At 29.9% G+C, this 19,599-nt stretch overlaps 1 protein-coding gene across 7 annotated transcripts; it reads right to left on the reverse strand.

Moving 5' to 3' along the window:
- Window positions 1-3,466: 3,466 nt before the first annotated feature.
- Window positions 3,467-17,462, reverse strand: LOC145191649 (neuropeptide Y receptor type 6-like). Of its 7 annotated transcripts, XM_090074132.1 has the most exons (3): window positions 12,340-12,729; window positions 11,478-12,268; window positions 3,467-4,795 (listed from the first exon to the last, which is right to left on the reverse strand). In XM_090074132.1, exon 3 carries the CDS (start codon window positions 4,755-4,757, stop codon window positions 3,570-3,572), a length of 1,188 nt encoding a protein of 395 aa, XP_089930258.1. In that variant the 5' UTR covers window positions 4,758-4,795; window positions 11,478-12,268; window positions 12,340-12,729; the 3' UTR covers window positions 3,467-3,569. The 7 variants fall into 7 exon arrangements, with proteins under 7 accessions (XP_089930258.1, XP_089930261.1, XP_089930257.1 ...); XM_090074135.1 differs by lacking the exons at window positions 11,478-12,268; window positions 12,340-12,729 and adding an exon at window positions 17,403-17,462; XM_090074131.1 differs by lacking the exon at window positions 12,340-12,729 and having other exon boundaries at window positions 11,372-11,497.
- Between the last annotated feature and the right edge of the window lie 2,137 nt (window positions 17,463-19,599).

Consider the following 19,599-nt stretch of genomic DNA (forward strand, 5'->3'; position numbering starts at 1 on the left):
GATATTGCACCTCGATGAGCAGCTTAGAACAATACTTAATTTACGATCCGCAAAGATCCAAATGGTTTTTTTATTCGAAATTTTTTTACGTTCATTTATATATAAAAATGAAACAGCATTGTGTTAGTTTCATTAAAGTATAGTTTTCAAAATCTGATGTAAAAATCATTCAAGATACATAGTTTTATTTATTTTAAATGATTTTTCATTGTTCCTTTACAAATTTCAGTTTAAAAGTAAAACTCATATGAAAGCTGGGTGTTTTTTTCTTCAAAAAAATTGGATCAGAGTTTAAAACCCAATTACTTTACAACAACTTGACTTTTTTGACCTGAAATTTTTTGTTTGCATTAGTTACAAAAAAAGAAGTTGAACCATCAAACTAAGTTATGGTTTAATGCTTTGGGTGATTTGGTCTGAAATTTTTTGGTGATTTGCCCATACATTAAAACATCACTTATCCATTTCATTTTTTGAGTTCAGTCTACTTGGAAGATAATCGTCATTTAAAATACCACTTTAACTTGCACATGTAAACTAAAGTAATACAGTGCAAGATCGAGTAAAATATCATTAATTAAATGCTGCATGAACGCAAAAATGAATTAGGACTATGTATACATAAACTAAAATATACACAGTTTGACCAAATGTTGTTTAATGCGCTCTTACACGAAGTCAAAACATTTCAACCACCAAAATGTTTCCGTTAACGAAACGCTGACAAATAAGTTCTAGACATAATTAACTATTATGTTAGTAACAAATAATTGCACGTTTAAACAAATAGAAATTATAAAACCCAGATCTTAATGCGCATTTTTAAACACGCTCCTATTAACATATGAAAATTTCATTGGAGAAACCAACGGCAACAACATTTCTCAATTTTTTTTATTTTTTCATATTTTTCAATTATCAGGGTGTAATTCATGTTTCTTAGATTACATAATTAAAAAACATATTAGAGAATAAAATGAAATCCAAGGAAAAATAAGCGAAGCAAAACCGGTGTTTAAAATATGTTACATTTTCATTATTGTTCAAAAAATTTGTATCTTAAATTGTTCCCTAAGGAAAAACCGAAAATTTATATATCGTGTCGTTGTTCATATATTTATTTACTGAAAAAACAACATCAACAAAAATCTTTTTTTTTTTTTTTGTTTAATGAAATAATAGTTGAAACATCAGTAATCATTTGAGCGTGGAATTTAAATATTGCGAGGCGTTTTAAAAACTTCCTCTGTGGTCTTTGTATACAAACAAATGTTTGCGCACGAGAGTGTTACGCACGCAAAGTTTTGTGCGTACAATATTTTGCAATTATTTACTTTACTAGAGTTTTGGGAAGGAAACATATTTTTTTCTAATATATTCTTGAAACTGAGGAAAAGTATTTCCTTAAGTGTCTGCGTATCGTTATCGAAATATCGAAACTAAACAATAATTTTTTCGGTATGATTTGATACGTTTCAATATGAAATCGATAAGATATCGTTTGGGCTTCTTATACTAGCGATATCATTATTATATCGTATCGTTATTAACGATAATATCGATTAAATTATCGTTAAATGTATAACTTTTTTTTTTTCCCGTTTAAAAATACATGACAATATTTGTCGGGGCTTTTCGATATATTATAATAGCTTGTATTAAATATAACTAAAATTTAAGTTAAAAATATTATTTTTACCTATTTTGCAAAACATTTTCTTAATCTATTGATTAAAATATTGATAAAAATTAAAAATCGCCTATTTTTTAATGCCATATGTAACATGAAGTTGTTAAAAATGGCGAAGCCCGTTAGGAGGACATATCAACTACCTTTTTTCTTTTTTAAAAAAAAAAAACAAAAGCAAAAACACTCAAAAAATTATCCATTTTTTAAAAAAAAAGAAACTCTTTTTTAAAAATAATTAAAAGTGTGGTTAATTCAATTAAAATTCAGGTAAGACCATATTTTAAACTTATAATAAATACCTGTTACGTAGTCAAAATGTTTTCATGTTGAAATGTCGCTGCAAATTGTAATTAAAGCATTTTTAAAAACGTTTTCTGGGATAAAGCAAGTTTTTGGATTCTCTTCAAAATACTTAGACGTTCGTAATTAACCTCTTAAAAAAAAAAATTTTTTTTTTTTTTAAAAAAAAGATATTCAAAGTTAATTGGTATTAAATTTGTAATTGAACAACATTTTGAAGGATGCCAAGGCAAAGGATCGAAATTTGGAAAAAACTTTGAGGAAGAAGCCTACACATGATGGAGACCGAGTTGTCATAGGAAAATGCAAGTATTGTTCTATAATTTCTAAGTTGGCAGACAACAAAATGAGATCATCTGGCATGAGATCACATGATCCTTTCCATAATGTTGGAATGGAAGAAGCTTCTGCATCTATGAATACCTATTCTGGTCTGGCTCACATCCAAAGACAGATATCATAACTGAGTGGGGTTAAAAAAACCCCTATGGTTTTTGGTGTGGACACGCTGAATTTTTAGAGAGCAAAAAAATGCAAATTTCCTCTCCTTGCTCAGGCTGCTTACAAATGGTTATGTTTGCATGCTTCCTCAGCATCTTCCGAAAGAGCCTTGAGTGGCTCTTTCTGAAGATGCTGAGGAAGATGTTGGATCATTGGGGTTACTTCACTGCTTAATGCTTATAAAATTTGCCATTTGGTGATTTAGTGATTTCAATAAACAGTCTTTGAGATTAATTTTTAATCTTTAATCTCTTTCTTAAATTAAGTCACAAACCTTAAACATGTTCAACATCAAATGAAACATTTTTTTTTTGTTTTTTGCTTCAGATTAAGTTTAAAATCTTGAATAAATTAAAAAATCAAAATTACACACAATAAAGTTTTTTTTATTTCTTTTTTAGTTAAAAAGTGCATTTGTCAGTAATTTTACAACAGTTAATTAGGTTTTTAAAAAAAATTAATTTTTTGGTCGGAAAAAGTAAAAAATATTGTTTAATAACGTTATGTATCAATACGTATATTGTTATTTGTTGTAATTACGATATCGTTATTTGTTGTAATTATAATATGAATTACAAATGTTATCGTAAGTCAACGATAAATATCGTAACTTTACGAAACTTTATCATAAGTATTTTTTTTGAAACGATATTATTGTTGTATATCGAAACAAACGATACGCACAACCCAATATCCTATTCCAATAAAAAAGTTTTGATACGCAGATGCTTAGTATTTACTACATAGTTCCAGATTAGTGTTAAGTGATAAAGGCTTAATAATTTATTAAGCTTGGCTGACTTCTTATGAGCATCGACTAACTTTTATGGCTCAAACTTTCATAAAAGCTTTTTGGAGTTTTAACCTTCCAGCTGCCACGAAAACCGCCCCTCACAGTTTAAAATGATTAAATGGTTTACTTTGTCAGTCAAAGCTCAAGAACTTCGTATATATTTTTTATAGGTAAAAAAAAAATTTACGCAAGCGATAAAATCCTTATTTTGATAAAATTCAAATACTAAATACAAGAAAGCACAAAGTTTTCACAAAAGATTCGTTTGTATTAAAAATTTTTTGCTCATAGAAAAGCTGAATCGAAAAGATCTTTTTTTTGTTTCCACTGCTGAGCTCTTCGAAAAAATACATTCTCATTTGAACTCGTTGAATCTTCCTCCTGTATTAAAAGGACTTTTTTGCAATCTTGATTATTGTTGCGTAACGAAAGAAGTCTTTTTTCCCCCATTGAGGACATTTGGGTGACAGAAAATTTTCTACGCGAAAGCGCTTTTTTACAACACCCAAAGTATAACAAAATACGGAAAATTTGTTTACGGTATATAGTTTGCATGTGTGAATATATAAACACATTAGCGCAACTGTTTGCTGTATGAGCAACTTTTAACCACGAGTTTATTTCTAACGACGTCTGAGAAAACTTGATGCCATTATGGCTGACTATCCACGATAAATTATAAACCAAATAGAACAATTCTCTTGGGAAAACGAGCAAAGTAAATACCACGCCCATTGTTAACAGTACAAGCGTGATTCTTTTTGACTGCTTAAGACGCGATACTCGAATTTCTCTAGTCGTCGAATTCAAACTGCACTTTTTTAGCGTTTTGAAAATTCTTATATTTGTAAAACCAAAAACCGTAGCAAACACGCATAAGCGTAAAATTACAAACGTGCAATTTGGTATTCCGTATTTAAAATCCGCTACATCTGGTATATAGCAATATTTAAATTTTGGGTGAATGCTTAGTGCAAGAATGTAATGAAGGTAAGCACCGATTGATAAAATAATATCTATAAAAAATGCTATAGTTACGGTTCGATGCGATAATTCCCCACGGAAAGGGGCCACTATGGCTAAGTATCGATCGATTGCAAATATAAGAAGCACACCAGAAGAAACAGATGTCATTATTGGGCCAAGGGACGGGAGAATGTGGCACCCTAAATCACCAAAATCCCATCGCCTATAATGTGTTAACGTCCAATAGATATATAAGGGCGGGTTCAGAAACGAAGACAAAAGATCAATAATACCGAGATAAAGAATTAACCAATCGCTCGTTGACCGGTAATTAGATTTTCGTTTGTAACCGAACACGTAAATAACAAAGGCATTTCCAACCACTCCCGTGCACATTATTATTATAAATGCAACTACAAGACACCACTCTGAGAAAGTCATATATTTGACTGAAAGTTGCATTGAGTTTGATGAGTTGGCGATCGTAGTAGTCAAATTGGACAACATGATGATCGTCACATAACACTTTGAAGTTATTATTAGTTCTAAAAAAACAAGATTTTGAACACTTAAATAACAACAAATTTATAAAACTTAAAGAGGAAAAAAGGTAGTCTCGAATCAAAATAATAAAACTTCAAACAGAAAACGGTGGAAAAACTAAAAAACAGTTTGTTTTTTTTTGTCAACTGACCACATAAGGTTCGACCTCATAAGCTCCGAACTTCTGGTTGTTAACTTCGGTCAAATAGAATATTTTTTTTAACTGACGTAATTTTACTGTCTTTAAAAAGGTTTTCTTTTTATCGCGCAAAATTTGAATGAAAGAAATAGATTTTGATTAACTTTGAAGTTTTGCTGAATTGACCTCCTCCAGAAGGGGGTAATTAAAAATCTCTGCATCTCACTTTTGATATTTTCGCATAATCAAACACATCACAAAGGCAAGTACATCTATACTTGAATCGTCTCATAGCATGGAATCTTAGCGTAAAAGTTATCACAACGGGTGTTAAATTTCATATTGTTCACTAAAAATCTTTTTTGTTTTCATATTTTGTTTTCTCACACCACCGCCAGCACCAACATTTATCTCAAACTGAACCTCAGCCATCTTATCACAGCATTTTGTTTTATGTTTTTTAAATATTAAAGAAATTTGTTAAAATTATAAAAATTATATAAATGTAGATAAAATGTAAATCAAAGTTATATATTTATATAAACTCCAAGGTCTTCCATATATGTCTAAGACTTGATCATCTTTTGATCATTGATTTTTAATAATCATGCGCAGAAAGATAAACAGTTTGCTCTTAGTTAGAGATTGGAACAAACATGCCAACATATGAAGTTATCAACGAGTATGTTTCTTCTGGTAAAAAACTCTCACGGCATGCATTTTAGTTTCTTGCGATGCCGTAGAGACTGGAACTACTTTAAGTACAATTTGCCTAACTTTTTCAAATGTAAACGTTAAACGCCGGAAATATTTACAATAACTTACCGAGTGTTAATTTTTTGTCATTTTTTCTTGCTTTAAAGAAAAATGAGTAAAAAGTTCTGACAAAACTGAGGTTTCCCCAATTTTAACACCATACCCGCATAATTCAACTTTTATTGTAAAAATCGTTTTTTAAAAAATAATAAAAACCCTCAAATCTTATTTAAAATCTAGAAATGAAGGAAGGAACTAACGAAAGAACAGATTAAATCAAGTTCTGGAAAATCTGTGCGTCACGATGCTCCAATTACGTATTTGCTCTTCAGCAAATAATTGCTTACTGCTGGGGGAAAAATGTAATATATTATGTATCGTTCTATTTTAAACATTGTGACATCTATCACTCCATATTTATTTAGCTAATCTTTGGAAATAGGGAATTGCTTAGAAAGCAGGGAGTTTTTTCTGAAATAACAAAAATTTCTGGCGCCAAAATGTTAAACTTGACTTATATAACTATGAAAAAAAAAAACACGCTCCTTGTTAAAGCTCAATGCTCCTGTAATTAAGGACTTAAAAAACTTTTCGTTTCCAACATGGTTGACATTCCAATAGGTGTACGCTGCATAATACGAAGAGATTTTTTGCAGCTCTGTATGTTTGCAATTTTAGGTGGCATTTTTTTTTTTTTTTTTTAATGATGAACAATTTTTGCTTCAAAAACAAAATTTAAAGCGTTTTTTAGATTACCGTCAAAATAAATGCTCACTTTCGATTGGTATTGAAGTTTTTCAAATTTGCATAACACATCTCTTTGTAGTTCTTTAACAATATCTTGGTTATGTGGGTTCTTGGTCCTCACATAACGTAACAACAACAACCAAGTTGGTATGTTAGTTGACATGTTAGTTTGTACGCCAGTTGGACATTAGCTTTAAAATGTATCCGATTACTGAAAACTTACAAATACATCTCGTATGTCCTAAGTTTTCGTTTTAATAAAACACGTTGTTTCCATAAAATTTCGATTCTCTTTTAATCTCATTTTATCAGAATTATCTGTGCAAACTAAACTGCTTCGTAATTTGCCCCGTTCCTGTTAACCAGAATACTAAATACCACGATAATTAGGTACTGTTTTGAACATGAGGTAATCTGATATTTTGAAAAGCAAATATTTAAGAACTTGCATATATTTAGGGACGTGCTTGACTTTGCTTTAGTATTTGAATATAGATTATAAAGAAATAGTTAATCCTGTAAAAAATGTCACAGATAAAAGCTGCTAAGCGTATATTATATTTATAATCACTTTAAACATGTTTAGAGATAGGCAAAAAAACATGGTGAAAAACCAAATTTCTGTAAAGGTACAGTTGATGTTTGTTTTAAAAAGTTAGAACGCTTTTTATATTGCCTTAGTAGTAAGGTATTTTGATGCTATATTTTTTACGTGTTTTTACTGTGTTTTTTGTGATGCTTATTAAGGGTAGTTTTTTTTCACCGTGATATTTGTCTGCCATCAATGTTTTCGCAAGACTTACGTACGCAAATAAGAGCACAGTAATTGCAGGAACATTCTCATATGCGCATAGAAAACAATCCAAACTCGTCTTTGTTCTAGCTGGTAAGTAATAGTGCGATACATATGCGCCTGGTAAATTATTTATCATATTTATCGTATCATATTATTTATCATCTTCATTTATCATATTATTAACTGAACAAAAATCGTTCAGTTAGAATCAGGTTAATTTTTATAAGAATTATACAAATAAATAGTAAATTCAGTAAATAGACGATGAAATTTGTTGTTTATTAAAATAAAGGAAACGGATTTAGAAATAGTTAAACAATTAGCGAACTTCATTTATCATTTTTAATCGAACATCAATAAGATTACAACCTAATTAAGATTCTATTTAAAAAAGATCAATGATTAGAGTGAAGTGGAGATCAGTGATTGATAAAGAGGTAATTTAAAAGAGTATTTAATTGTTAGAAATGGTAATAAATAAATACATCATGCAAATTATTTGTTAACTTAAAAAGTGACCTTTGATATAAATCTCAGGAAAAAAACAAAATGCCAACATGACTCTGTCCGTCGCCATATTTTTAGTTATGGAAACACTTTAAAACAACAATGTTGAAAATGACACCAAAATATTGACACCAAAATATTGACACCAAAAGGCCAAACTATTACACAAATTATGGGACCTTTATAATTCCATTGTATCCGAAAACTTGAACTTTCCATGCAAGTAAATCATATTTTAAAAATTATATTTAAAAAAAAGCTCTATCTTTCTTTTAAAAGGTGCGAAAAGTAGATTTTAAAAAATCTACTTTTCGCACCTTTTAATAAACGAGGATAAGAAACTAGAAAAATCACTGTTCGGTGCAATTCTTAAACTAACTTAAGCCTCGAAGTTTTTTCAAATGCACTTCACAAAAAAAAAAAGTGCTTTGCAAACCTTTGTTCAATTGTTTTATTTATAATTCACTTTTTTCAATTTTTCGTGATTCGTTTAAGCAAAAGGATAATGCTTTGCAAAACATTATGCAATTTACCTACTTCCCCCACTTTCCTAAAAATTGAAAGGCCTAATTTCACTTTCTTTAAAAAAAAAAGAAAAGAAAAAAAATTAAAAAGAAACTTCGCAAAAGAACGAATTTTTGACACATTTAAAGCAATGATTTCATATTTCAAACTCAACTCACTGTTACCCACTTTTTAACTGTTGATTTTACCAAGAGACAAGCAAAACACAAAAACACAGGATAACAACAACCATCACAGTCAACTGAAAATACATAACGAACAATCTGGTACGACCTTTGTATGCGTCTATATCGATTCATGAAATGACAATTTCTTCCTTTGCGTCAACAAAATTGAGTTAAAATAAAAGTTGTTATTATTTGTTCCCATTTTCCTACGAAAATACGTAACTCGCACACGTTAATATCCTGTAATATTCAATTAACCAGTGCACTCAAATGATATGAAAGACTTGGAGTAATAAATTATTAATAAATGCTAATGATTTTTTTTTGGGGTGCAAATTTTAAAAAACAACATTCATTTTTATGCTTAATATATAGTAGTGTAAAAATGAAATAAAGGTAACACAGTGACTCATCTAGTGAGCTAGAGGGCTCATCTAGTGAGCTTGGTAAGGCACAGAATTGACATATTAACACAGAATTGATGGTGTATGGTACATTACTAAAACGCTAAGCAAAAATATTTTTTATTCAAGCGAGGTTATTTTTATATTGTTCAACCAAATATCTTAAATATTTTTCAACCAAACTTTTATTTATTTGATCTTTAAAAGCACATCTTGTGTAAAAGAATGCCAAAAATAAGGCATTACTGAGTTTATTTTACCTAATTTTATCTCATATCGCACAAAAAAAATCTTTACAAATTATAGAGATAAGGTTATTAGCATGATACTTTAATTTGAACGATAAGATGGTGTAAAAATAGCCAAATATTTTTGTATCAAGATAAACAGAATCACGCATTATCAAATTTAATTTAAAATCTTACTGCAAGATCAACCAAAGTCAACAAATCATTTCATGCTAACGCGTAGCGCACGAGCTTTCAAGAACAACTTGAGTTGCATTTTAAGCATCGTTGCTTCATTGTAAATCGTTAAATAAGTTCTAATGATGCATTTAAAAATTTTAATAAATTTCGTGGTGTATTAAAAAATTTTAAAACAGGATATTATGGTTTTTTTTATTATCACAAGCCATCATTACAATTAGAAGCTCAAGAAAAAATGCCTAAGCAATATATAAACATTTAATAAATAGTCCTATTCAGTTTTAAATTTTTTTTTTTTTTTTTTCGGATTAACGTTTTGCGAAAAAAAAAAAAAAAAAAAAAAAAAAAAAAAAAAATTAGAGAGATTTACGCCTCTAATTAATTACTTCAACGCGTTTAGATTTTCATACAAATAGTGATTTTCTTTAAGATGTCTGTAAAAAGAAATTTGGTATCAATCGTAAAAAAAGCATGTTTTAAAATTTTGAAATACGTCATAAAATTTTTTTAAAATCTTTATAAGTTACACGTTGTTCTTGAACGTCGTCTCAACGTTACCATAAAAGTAAAAAACCAAAACAACTTATTGCAGCGTAAGTAACGAGGGAGTATAACAAAGCGTCACGCTGGCCGTAAGTATTAAAATAAATATTTGAAATGCGTGTCAGCAATATATCTCGAACATAAAATAGAGCATAATAAACGAAGAACCTGTGATGTGGAATGAATTTATGAAAAATACCGAAAGATTAACATCAACAATGGTTGCACAACTATATGCCACTCAACGACCGGAATTTCTATTTATTGATAAAAAAAAAAAAAAAATTTAACCCAGAGTTAATCTTGTAGGACAAAAATTTCCGTTTACTTCGAATAAAAAATGGTGGGCATTTGCATTTATTTATAGAATATTGTCTACTTAGTGTTGTTACCAATCGTTGTCAGTTATTTGTGAGGATTACATACAAAGAGATTATTTGAGAGGATTGCACACAAAGAGATCATAAAAAATTTAAAAAAGTGTTTGTTGATTAATTTTTTATTGATTTATTTTAGTAGACGGAAATAAGATCTTCCTAAGTACATCCAAACTACAACAACTACGTCGTATAAAGGTTAAAGTTTGCGGTTTGCATTAACAATAATGACAGATTTGTAATAATCTTCCTTTAAAGATATATTGATTATGAGCAGATTAATCGGAAACTGCAAGGATGCAGTGGTTTCAGCGGTTAACTTTGAAGAGTATGGTGTCTTATTACCGGAATATGAATGATCTAGTTTAACAGATGGAATATACTGTTAAAGTTAAGGCGCCAAAGGTATGAAAGAAAACCGAGCTATGACGTAACAGTCATATCCTTCCCCAGAGCTGTAAGTTTGGCTGAACTCAGACAGCAGTTTCATTGGAAGAATTTTGCTGTTTCCTTAAGTTCTCGCCCTGAATATACTTATTTTTGAACCAGAAAGTCCGGTTTATCTTGTTACATGATTATCTTGTATGAGATCACAAGTTAATATTCCGTCTGATCTTTTTATTACATCACACAATGTTCCGTTTGATCTCGTTACCGCATCTCACGTTGCTATTCGTTTCGCTAACTGAACGGAATGAGTACTAAATATCGTTTTATGATAATTTTTTGATAACCTTTTACCATATACTTTTTTCTATATACAAACATCTGATGTTTTGTAATTTTTTTAATATTTGGTCATATTTCATTGCTTCTCTGTGAGCAAAAAAAGCTGGGTACAGTAGCTTTCATACACTCTTTTTTTACTCATGTTCTTTAAAAAAAAAACTCCTTGTAGTGCGCAAATAACGAAACAATGTTTAGAAAAATTTTGAAACACTAAAGGTTCTGTTTTTGTAAGATTTCGACCTTAGGTTACTAATAATAACAAAAATGTCGCTCGCTGTCCATGTAAGCATTCCGCTGACACAGGTAAAAAAGAAAAATGTTTGCAATTTTAATAATATGGCACCGTATATTACTGCATCTAACTGATAGAAAAAAAATTAAAAAGACGAATCGAAATGGAAAATTTCTGAAAAAACTGAATAAACTTAGTAAACCACCGAAGAAAAAAACAGACGCATACCAGAACCCCTTTGAATATTACTGCGGCTCACTATCTTCTTGTTATCATGATTTAACAAGATATGATAAATTACTCTGAGAATATACAAAAAAAAAAATCAACTAACATTAAAACGAACACTCCGACTAAAGTGTAAAGTTTGACGTCTCGAAAACATCGTAAATGCCTTTATACTTTTAACTATCCAAACAGTTAAACAGTTTCAAAACGTTCGATAAGTCAACATCATTTATAATTCTGTTGTTTTAACTTAGTGTACTAATTTGGGTAGTCGGAGAAAAAGCAGATCTCGAACAGGACGATAGTAAACAAATAGACATGAATGACTTTTAGTAAAATGCAAAATAATAGCGTCTTCATTTTTTTTCAAGGATGTAACCTATTGAATAGAGGAAGTAGTTTATTATTTCAAAGATTTTTGTTACAAGAGCTGTTGCTACGGCTACGGAGATCGTTGTTTCATAGACCATTCTTTTTAGTGCGCAAGGTCATTTTTATCAAAAACCTGACAAAAAATACTTAAGACGTAAGAAATATTTTCAAGAAACGTTTCTCATAAGATTTATCTCATTGAAAAACTCATTACAATATTCGTTATTGCTAAAAAGGTTTTTTAAGAGAATGCAGTGAACGTGATTGTCGATTTAATAAAGACAAATATACAGATATATGAAACAAATCCTTTAAACAAAGCATTTTTATAACAATGCTTCCAAATACTTCAATCATTTAAGACATCTAAGACATTTGTTAACATTTGTTCGACATTTTTATGACATCGAATAATCTTAGAAAAAGAAACTTAAGCGTGTCATCCGCCAATTGCGCAACATTTTCCACGTAATTTATCTCAAGACAACTCCCGTTGGATAATATTTTAGATATTTTTACGTGTTTCTGCATACTGGTTTCGTGTTAATAAAAAGTTGTACTGCAGTGAATAGTCAGCAAAAATGTTGACTATTCACTGCAGTACAATTTCCGATCCGTATCTCTCTAAACCGCAGATGGAATTGAAAATAATTATGGCTGCTGAATGACTCATTAAAAATGTTCCGTCTAATAAACTTCTCCGGATGACGTTTTGAAATTGATAACATTTTACTCATAATGACGTCAAAACGGAACTGCAATCAAATTTGGACATAAAATAAAGCGACATTTTTTTTTCAGCTTCAATAGTGAAATACAAAATGGCTGTGTTGATAACCAAAAAATACAATTGATCAAGACATTTTCATGGGAAGATGCCAAGAAATAAGTAATGAGTTGAATAAAAAAAATGCGTCTGATTTTTAACTGGACCAAAAGTTTGAGAAGATTTTACATTTGCTGAAAAATAAAGAAAAGAAATAAAATTAACAGCTGACAATTGAAATCAATCACTATATAAAAAAGTAATTACTTTTATAATCAAACAGAGAAGGAAATAGAAAGGTGCCTAGTGAAAAGAGGAAACCAATATGAAGGTTGAAGGCAGGGCCGGATATGGACTTTTAGAGGCCCTATTGATTGTAAGATTTTCGAGCCCTCATTTGAATGTAGTTAAAAGTATAAACAATAATATACCAGAAACTTTTACAAAATTTTAAAAAATGATTTTAAAAAGTTAAACAAAATTTTATACATTTAATACTTCAATATGAGCAAACAAATTTATATTAAAAAAAATTTGGTCCTAAAATTTAAAAAATTTTAGGAAAAAATTTTAATACGAGACACCGTGATCCAAAAAATTAAATCTTAAAACTCAGTCAGCAAAAAAAGAGAAAGCATTTAAAAGAAATGCTAAGTGCATTAAAACGTTTGTCGAACTCTTTAACCCAGAGTTCAACACCTAATGTTCTACACTAAGATCAAATTTCACAGTGTAAAAATAGTTTTAAATCGAGAAAATATTTCAGTTGCGCAAATTTTGCAAAACTCTATAAACAAATTACTGCCGTATTGCACAACAGAAAATTGCGTTTCAAAATTTGTGATTATGAAAGTTTGGAAAAAAATAAAAAAACGACGTGTCGATGACGTCAATGTAATAAACTTTTAGAATAAAATGATTACTCTTCTTTTACTTAAAACCCAATTGTTGGAAGAACATCGAAGCATCGTTTAAAGTACGTCCACCCATAGCAGCCGAGAGAAATTTCGGGCCCCGGGGAAGTTCTCTTAAGGGGCCCTCATTATGATCAATTATATACCCAGGACCAAAAGACGTGTGCTCTGGTCATTGAAAGTTAAAAATAAAAGTTAATTAACTCTTTTAAAAGTCAAAACTATTTAAATCTTTTGAAAATTACTTTAAAAAATTGTTTGTACCTACACGGGGCCCCGGGAATCTTCCCCGTCCACCCACTCCCCTCCCCCTCTCGGCGGCCATGCGTCCACCTACTTAAAGCGGAGCAAATACAAACATAAAAAAGAAGATGAATCGAACCAAACCACGCAATTAATTTTAAAGGCAAATATTTCAATTTTTCTACGAGACACAACAAGACAAATTACTCAAAAGTATTTTTTTAAGCAGAAATTTATGTAGATTTTTCCAAAAAAGATTCATAATTGAAGTGCAAATCCACCCTGTAGTTTATAGTTTTTTCAGCTTTGAACTCAAGAACAGAATATATCTCTTGCTTATATATATAATAAAATATTCGGCCAACTGTGACTTTATGAGGGTTGTTGCTCAATTTAAGATTAAAGAATAAAAATGGAAAAAATAAGTTTTAAATATCTTTTAGATTTCCTTTCGTTTCATGGTGGTTCACTGGTTTCATGGTGGTTCACTGGTTTCATTGTGTTTCACTGGATTATGATTTGCAAGTCATCCAGTTGAAAGATGCCTCCTGACAACCTTTAATTCGATTCAATGTTCAATTGTTTAATAACAACTCGTTTTCAAGCAGCCATTCAAAGCAGCTCCATACCCCATGTCACCCCCTCCATCTTTAACTGTTTTCTTTATGTTTTTTGGCTTCAATGCTGTGGCTGACTTACTTTACACTTTGACTCAATGTTTTGAAGAAAAAGTTTGCTCACATTTGACCAAATTAATTTGTTCCATTTTATTCAAAGCAATTGTGGTTTATTTGCATGAATTTTAGTTTAAAGACTTTTAATTCAATCGCATAACTTTATCGATATTTTTAACCAAGGACTTTTTCCGCGCATTTTCGCCGCCATAATAACTTTTTTCAGAACATTTCAAACAGTTTGCGAAATTAGTCTACAATTTCCTTCGCAGATACTTTTGGATTAACTTCAGCTTCTCAAACTAAGGCGTCTTTTAATCATTGATCGTTGATGGCTCGCCTAACTTATTTCATTGAGTACTGAGTCAGTTAAATCAAAGCGTTTAATGATAAAATTAATTGTTAAGCGCGGTTTGGAAAAACTCTGCTCTCAACAATTGATTCTATTGATTTGAATCTCTACTGCAATTCATTTGTTATCAATACGTCATCAACTTGGTGGAAAACCAATAGCAGGACGTCATAAAATGACAGCTGCCCCAATACTTTTTTGCATTATATTGGCGCATTACAGATATCATAGTGATTACAGCAGTAATTACACATAATATTTGCCAATATCATTTGTAATTGCTGTTGTAATCGCTGTGACATTTTCCTCTACTCAATAAGTTATAATTTAGTCTAAACTAATCACTCAGAACTTGAGAGAGAAGACAATTTTTAGAATGATTACTGAGAAGCATGATAGCTCCTAATTGTTTACGGTTCCGTAAAAAAAATGCACCAACAAAGATTAACAAACTATTTGCAAATTCCTCGGCAAAATTATAGTTATAACTTTATTCTATTGTTTTTTGTTTTTTTTCATATTTGAATAAGACTTTATTTGCATATATTTGACAACTTTGATGCCAAAGTTCTAAGACCGAATATCAACACGCGATTAAATTTGCGAAAAATTTCAATTATATTAATTACGTTAATTATATTAATTATGTTAGTTACGTTAATTATATTAATTATGTTAATTACGTTAATTTGAGCATTATGTCACAAAATTGGACATCAACAAGTATTTCTCAATCCTTTGTCTAGGATTCTGGTGATTAAAATTTGAATCTTCTCTTTCAATATATGAATAAAAACGAGCAATTGCTTTTATTATTATTATTTAGTTTCTATTCACATAAAGTTGTTTTCGTAATCAAGAGCTCAAGATTTTTAACTAAAAAGTTATTAAGTAAAAGCAATTGCTCATTTTTATTCACCCAGCCTATTAGCTTATCAAATCGACTAAAATGATAAGTAGTTTTAGCACGCTAAGAATAAATGGGAGCGTAAAATAAAAACGCAATTAAATTGTAATTAAAATAAAAACGCAATTAAATTGTAATTAAAATAAAAACGCAATTAAGTTGTAATTAAAATAAAAACGCAATTAAATTGTAATTAAAATAAAAACGCCATTAAATTGTAATTAGTCTGATCAAAATTATTCAAGACAGTAATTTACTTTTGCTATAAAACAAAAAATTAAGATAACATAATGAAAATTTTTTTGAGAAATCTGACCCCCGTCCAATTTGATAAATAAGGTCCTGAGAAATCTTTTGTGATGCTGATTATGTCCATCTAAAGTAAGTCATAAGAACTTCTAAGCAATAGTATTAAATTTTTCGTACGAAAAAACTTTTTATTAAAAATCTTGAGCTCTTTATTACGAAAACAACTAAAAAGAAAAAACAAATTTATCGGCGAAATCAGTGATGACGGTTTTAAGAAAATCTAAGTCACCAATCTTTGCAAAAGTAAACACCATCTTTGATGCTAAGGGGCCCATACAGATTGCTTACCAAACATTCTGTTGAATAGTTGCAGTATTCTATTACCATATGAAAAACTTTTGAAGAAAACATTTGTCTCTTGTCCCTTTACAAATGATTTGTATCTTGTCCCTTTTTGTAAATCTTTATATTCAATCATTATTTTGAATTTATGTGAAAGGCAATGATAGCCCCACATGTATATTATTGCATTTGGATTTTTTCCAATTTTGTAGAAAGGGAATATTCATATAATTAAAAATATTCGAAATTTTTCGAAAGAATTCAAACAGCCAAACAAAAGATTCTATAATCTATTCCTAATGATTCTTTTAGTCATTGATTGTAAAAACTGTAAAAATTGAAAAAATTAAAATTTCGATTGTAAATATGTCCAGTTCTACGCTGTGACAAAACATTCAAAAGATGATTTGTAGGGGTAAGAGGCAACGTCCGGAGGATAAATAAAAGGCACGCTACATTTTTAGGTTTCAAATCTTTTGATGTCACTCCTTTAACAAAAATGAGTCACTCCTTTAACAAAAATGCCCTGGGAACAAGCTTGAGTTCTAAACCTTGACAGTTTAAGTCAAACGAGAAATCGCTTTAAACTCGTTTTACTTCTGAAAGATATTTACATTGTTTTTAGATAGTTGAGTAAAAGACGCGAAGTTCCCTATTTTAATCCCAAAACAAAATATTGAAATTTCTATAACTTGTCGTGATCATGAGACTAAATTTCATGGATTATTTATAATATGAGTTTATAATGTGAATTCGAATATACATATAGTCTGCACAGGTAACAAAGTATGTAAAAACACGTTTTAAACTAAAATAACTTTGCTCTTTATTTCTTTCCATTTTCCATGGTCTTTATAAATCAAAACCTTGTTGGAAATTTATTTACGGGCACAAATGGATCCTTGATTTAACTTTCAAGCAAAGCCAAGCTTGAACAATTTATGTTATATATTAGCATATAAAATATAAGTATAATAAATATTAGTATATAAGTAGTATATACAGAGGTTTTTGATGATAATACGATATAGTCTTCGTAGAGTTTCCCGCGTTTTTATGGCATCTCCTTCTCTTTGCTAATCTTACCAGAGTTTATTATTATGTATCAATTGGGATTAATTCGGCTTACATAGAAATTATTATTTAAAAGAAGATGATTTTTTATTTTGTAAAACCATAAAATTGTGATACTAAAAGAAAAAAAAAACCTACTTGCATCCCAGAAGCAGCATCTCTTCAAATATTTGTTGTAAAAATATGTCGCTCACTAAATATCAGTGCTCTAAGTGGATTAAATTCAAAATTTAGTTTAATTGCCAAATCAACGTGTTGTTTTTTTCAACTCAATTGAATTTTTTATTATTTGATATTTGCTTTATTTCACGTAAAAGTTTTTATTCATCATTTTACACGTCTAAAAATTTAAACCTTTACTTTTTTTTAGGTTATTTCGTGCCCAGTTTCCTTGTTAAACCGGAAGATTGGGTTTGAATAAAAATAATATTATATATCCGAAAGTAAATAATTTTTAACTAACTTTATATTAAATCAATTTTCAGACAATTTAATTTATTTTATTTCATTTAAAACAAAAAGTTATCTTTAGAGTTCAAAGCGACCGAAGCTAAAGTAAAACAGCTTATTAGTTTGGTTAACCGATATGAGGCTCAGGGCGAAGTTCCGAAAACTACCGAAAGTTACCGGGAATGCAGCCGGCAAATTAATTGGCTGTGCGCAATACAGATTTTGTAGACACAAACGAGGAATACACACCAGCCAAAGACGAGTCAGTAATATGCCGGTTTAATCTTTCTTGTGAAAACGCTTTCACAATAAACCTGGGTGTAAATAAACGAAATTATGTTATTTAAAATTGACAAGGGATCAAGAAATTTTTAATCAAGCTTTCAAATATCTTATCGTAACATCGAACTGAAAGTAAACCACAAGAAGTGTTTAAAAAGTTTATTACAGCGATTAAACACAGGAAGTTCAAAAAAAATCTCATGGGAGCAAGTTCAAAAAAAATCTCATGTTGTCAAGAGAAACTCATGAAGACAAAAGTTGCGTCATGAGCTTCTCTTAAAATAAATGAGCATTGAGTACATTTGTTGATTATTACAAATATTTATTCTACAAAGCCAGAAATATTTCCTTTTAAACCTATTTAAAACTTCAAGAAACAGTAAACCTTGAGTAAGAACGCTAGAAAAAGAAGGGTCTATTAGATCCAGTTTCTTATAAAGAATGGGCATCACTATTTCGATATTCGCAATTGTGCCTAAACCTGATGGGGAAGAAGAAACTGGTATGGATTTAAAAAAAGATTAATCCTTACATTAAGGCTGATACCCACTTCCAACTGCTGAGGTATTGTTCAACAAAACGAATAAGGGAAATCGTTTTTAAAAATCGATTCAAAAGCAGCATACTTGCAAACAGAATTTTACACCCAGAAAGCAGAAGATATTTACTCATTAAGAAATAAAACATTTAATAGGATGCCGTTGTTGGCGTTACACCAGCGGGTATTTTTTTTTAAAAATATTTAGGCTCTTGGGTTTATATCTTGGGTTGATTCTCGAACAGGCAGATAACCATAGAAAATAAACACAATAGTCTAATAACATCTACAAAGAAATAAAGCAAAGCTACATAGTTTTCTTAAAGGTGGGAGGGAGGGGGAGGAGGTAAAGCTGTCAATAAATAAAATTTATGCTAAATATGGGAGACTTAGTAAACCTTATATAAAAACTATTAGGAAAGGAAAGTGAGTAGAAAAAGACGGAAGAGCAAAAAACTGCATCTAGGAATGAATAAACAAGGAATGAATATCATTAGGAAATTAAACGCATTAAATAAATAAATCATAAAAAAAAATAAATAAAATAAAAGCATAAATGGTCAAACACCAGTAACCTCAACAGTGCTTATTTTAACTGAACTTTTTTTGGGAAGGCGCATCCACACAGGAGTCGAAATCAAGCCAAGGTTTTAAAAAAAGATGATGATCTACGAAACAAAAACGAAATATACACAACAAGTTCGACGTCAAATGGTGCATCAATTCCACATCGAAAATAAAAAGTGTTTGTTTAAAAACTACCCAAACAAACTTGTACAATTAAGTCCGGGACTGTAATCAAAAAAACTTTTTATACAACAGTTTATGCTTGCTGAGTAATGCATAGTCACAGTATCACATTTTCGAGTAGCCGTAATCTCTTTCTTCTATATTCATCATAACTTATGAAGTCAGAATAGTATCCTCTTTAAGCATATCAACTATGACTACAATATTTAACATGGTAACATCTTAATTTTCTTCTGAAGAATTAACTTTACCTTGAGATAATCTTCAGTATTTTGTATCTTAATCTATATATAATCTTAATGTATCTTTGATAAT

The sequence above is a fragment of the Hydra viridissima genome, unplaced genomic scaffold (assembly GCF_058129835.1).
Source record: "Hydra viridissima isolate aposymbiotic clone 2 unplaced genomic scaffold, HvirCarnegie_v1 scaffold_16, whole genome shotgun sequence".
In the NCBI taxonomy this organism is placed as follows: domain Eukaryota; kingdom Metazoa; phylum Cnidaria; class Hydrozoa; order Anthoathecata; family Hydridae; genus Hydra; species Hydra viridissima.

What these genes read in the sequence shown, in the direction of transcription:
- LOC145191649 (XM_090074135.1), bottom strand. Translation starts at nt 4,757, where the DNA reads ATGTTGTCCAATTTGACTACTACGATCGCCAACTCATCAAACTCAATG.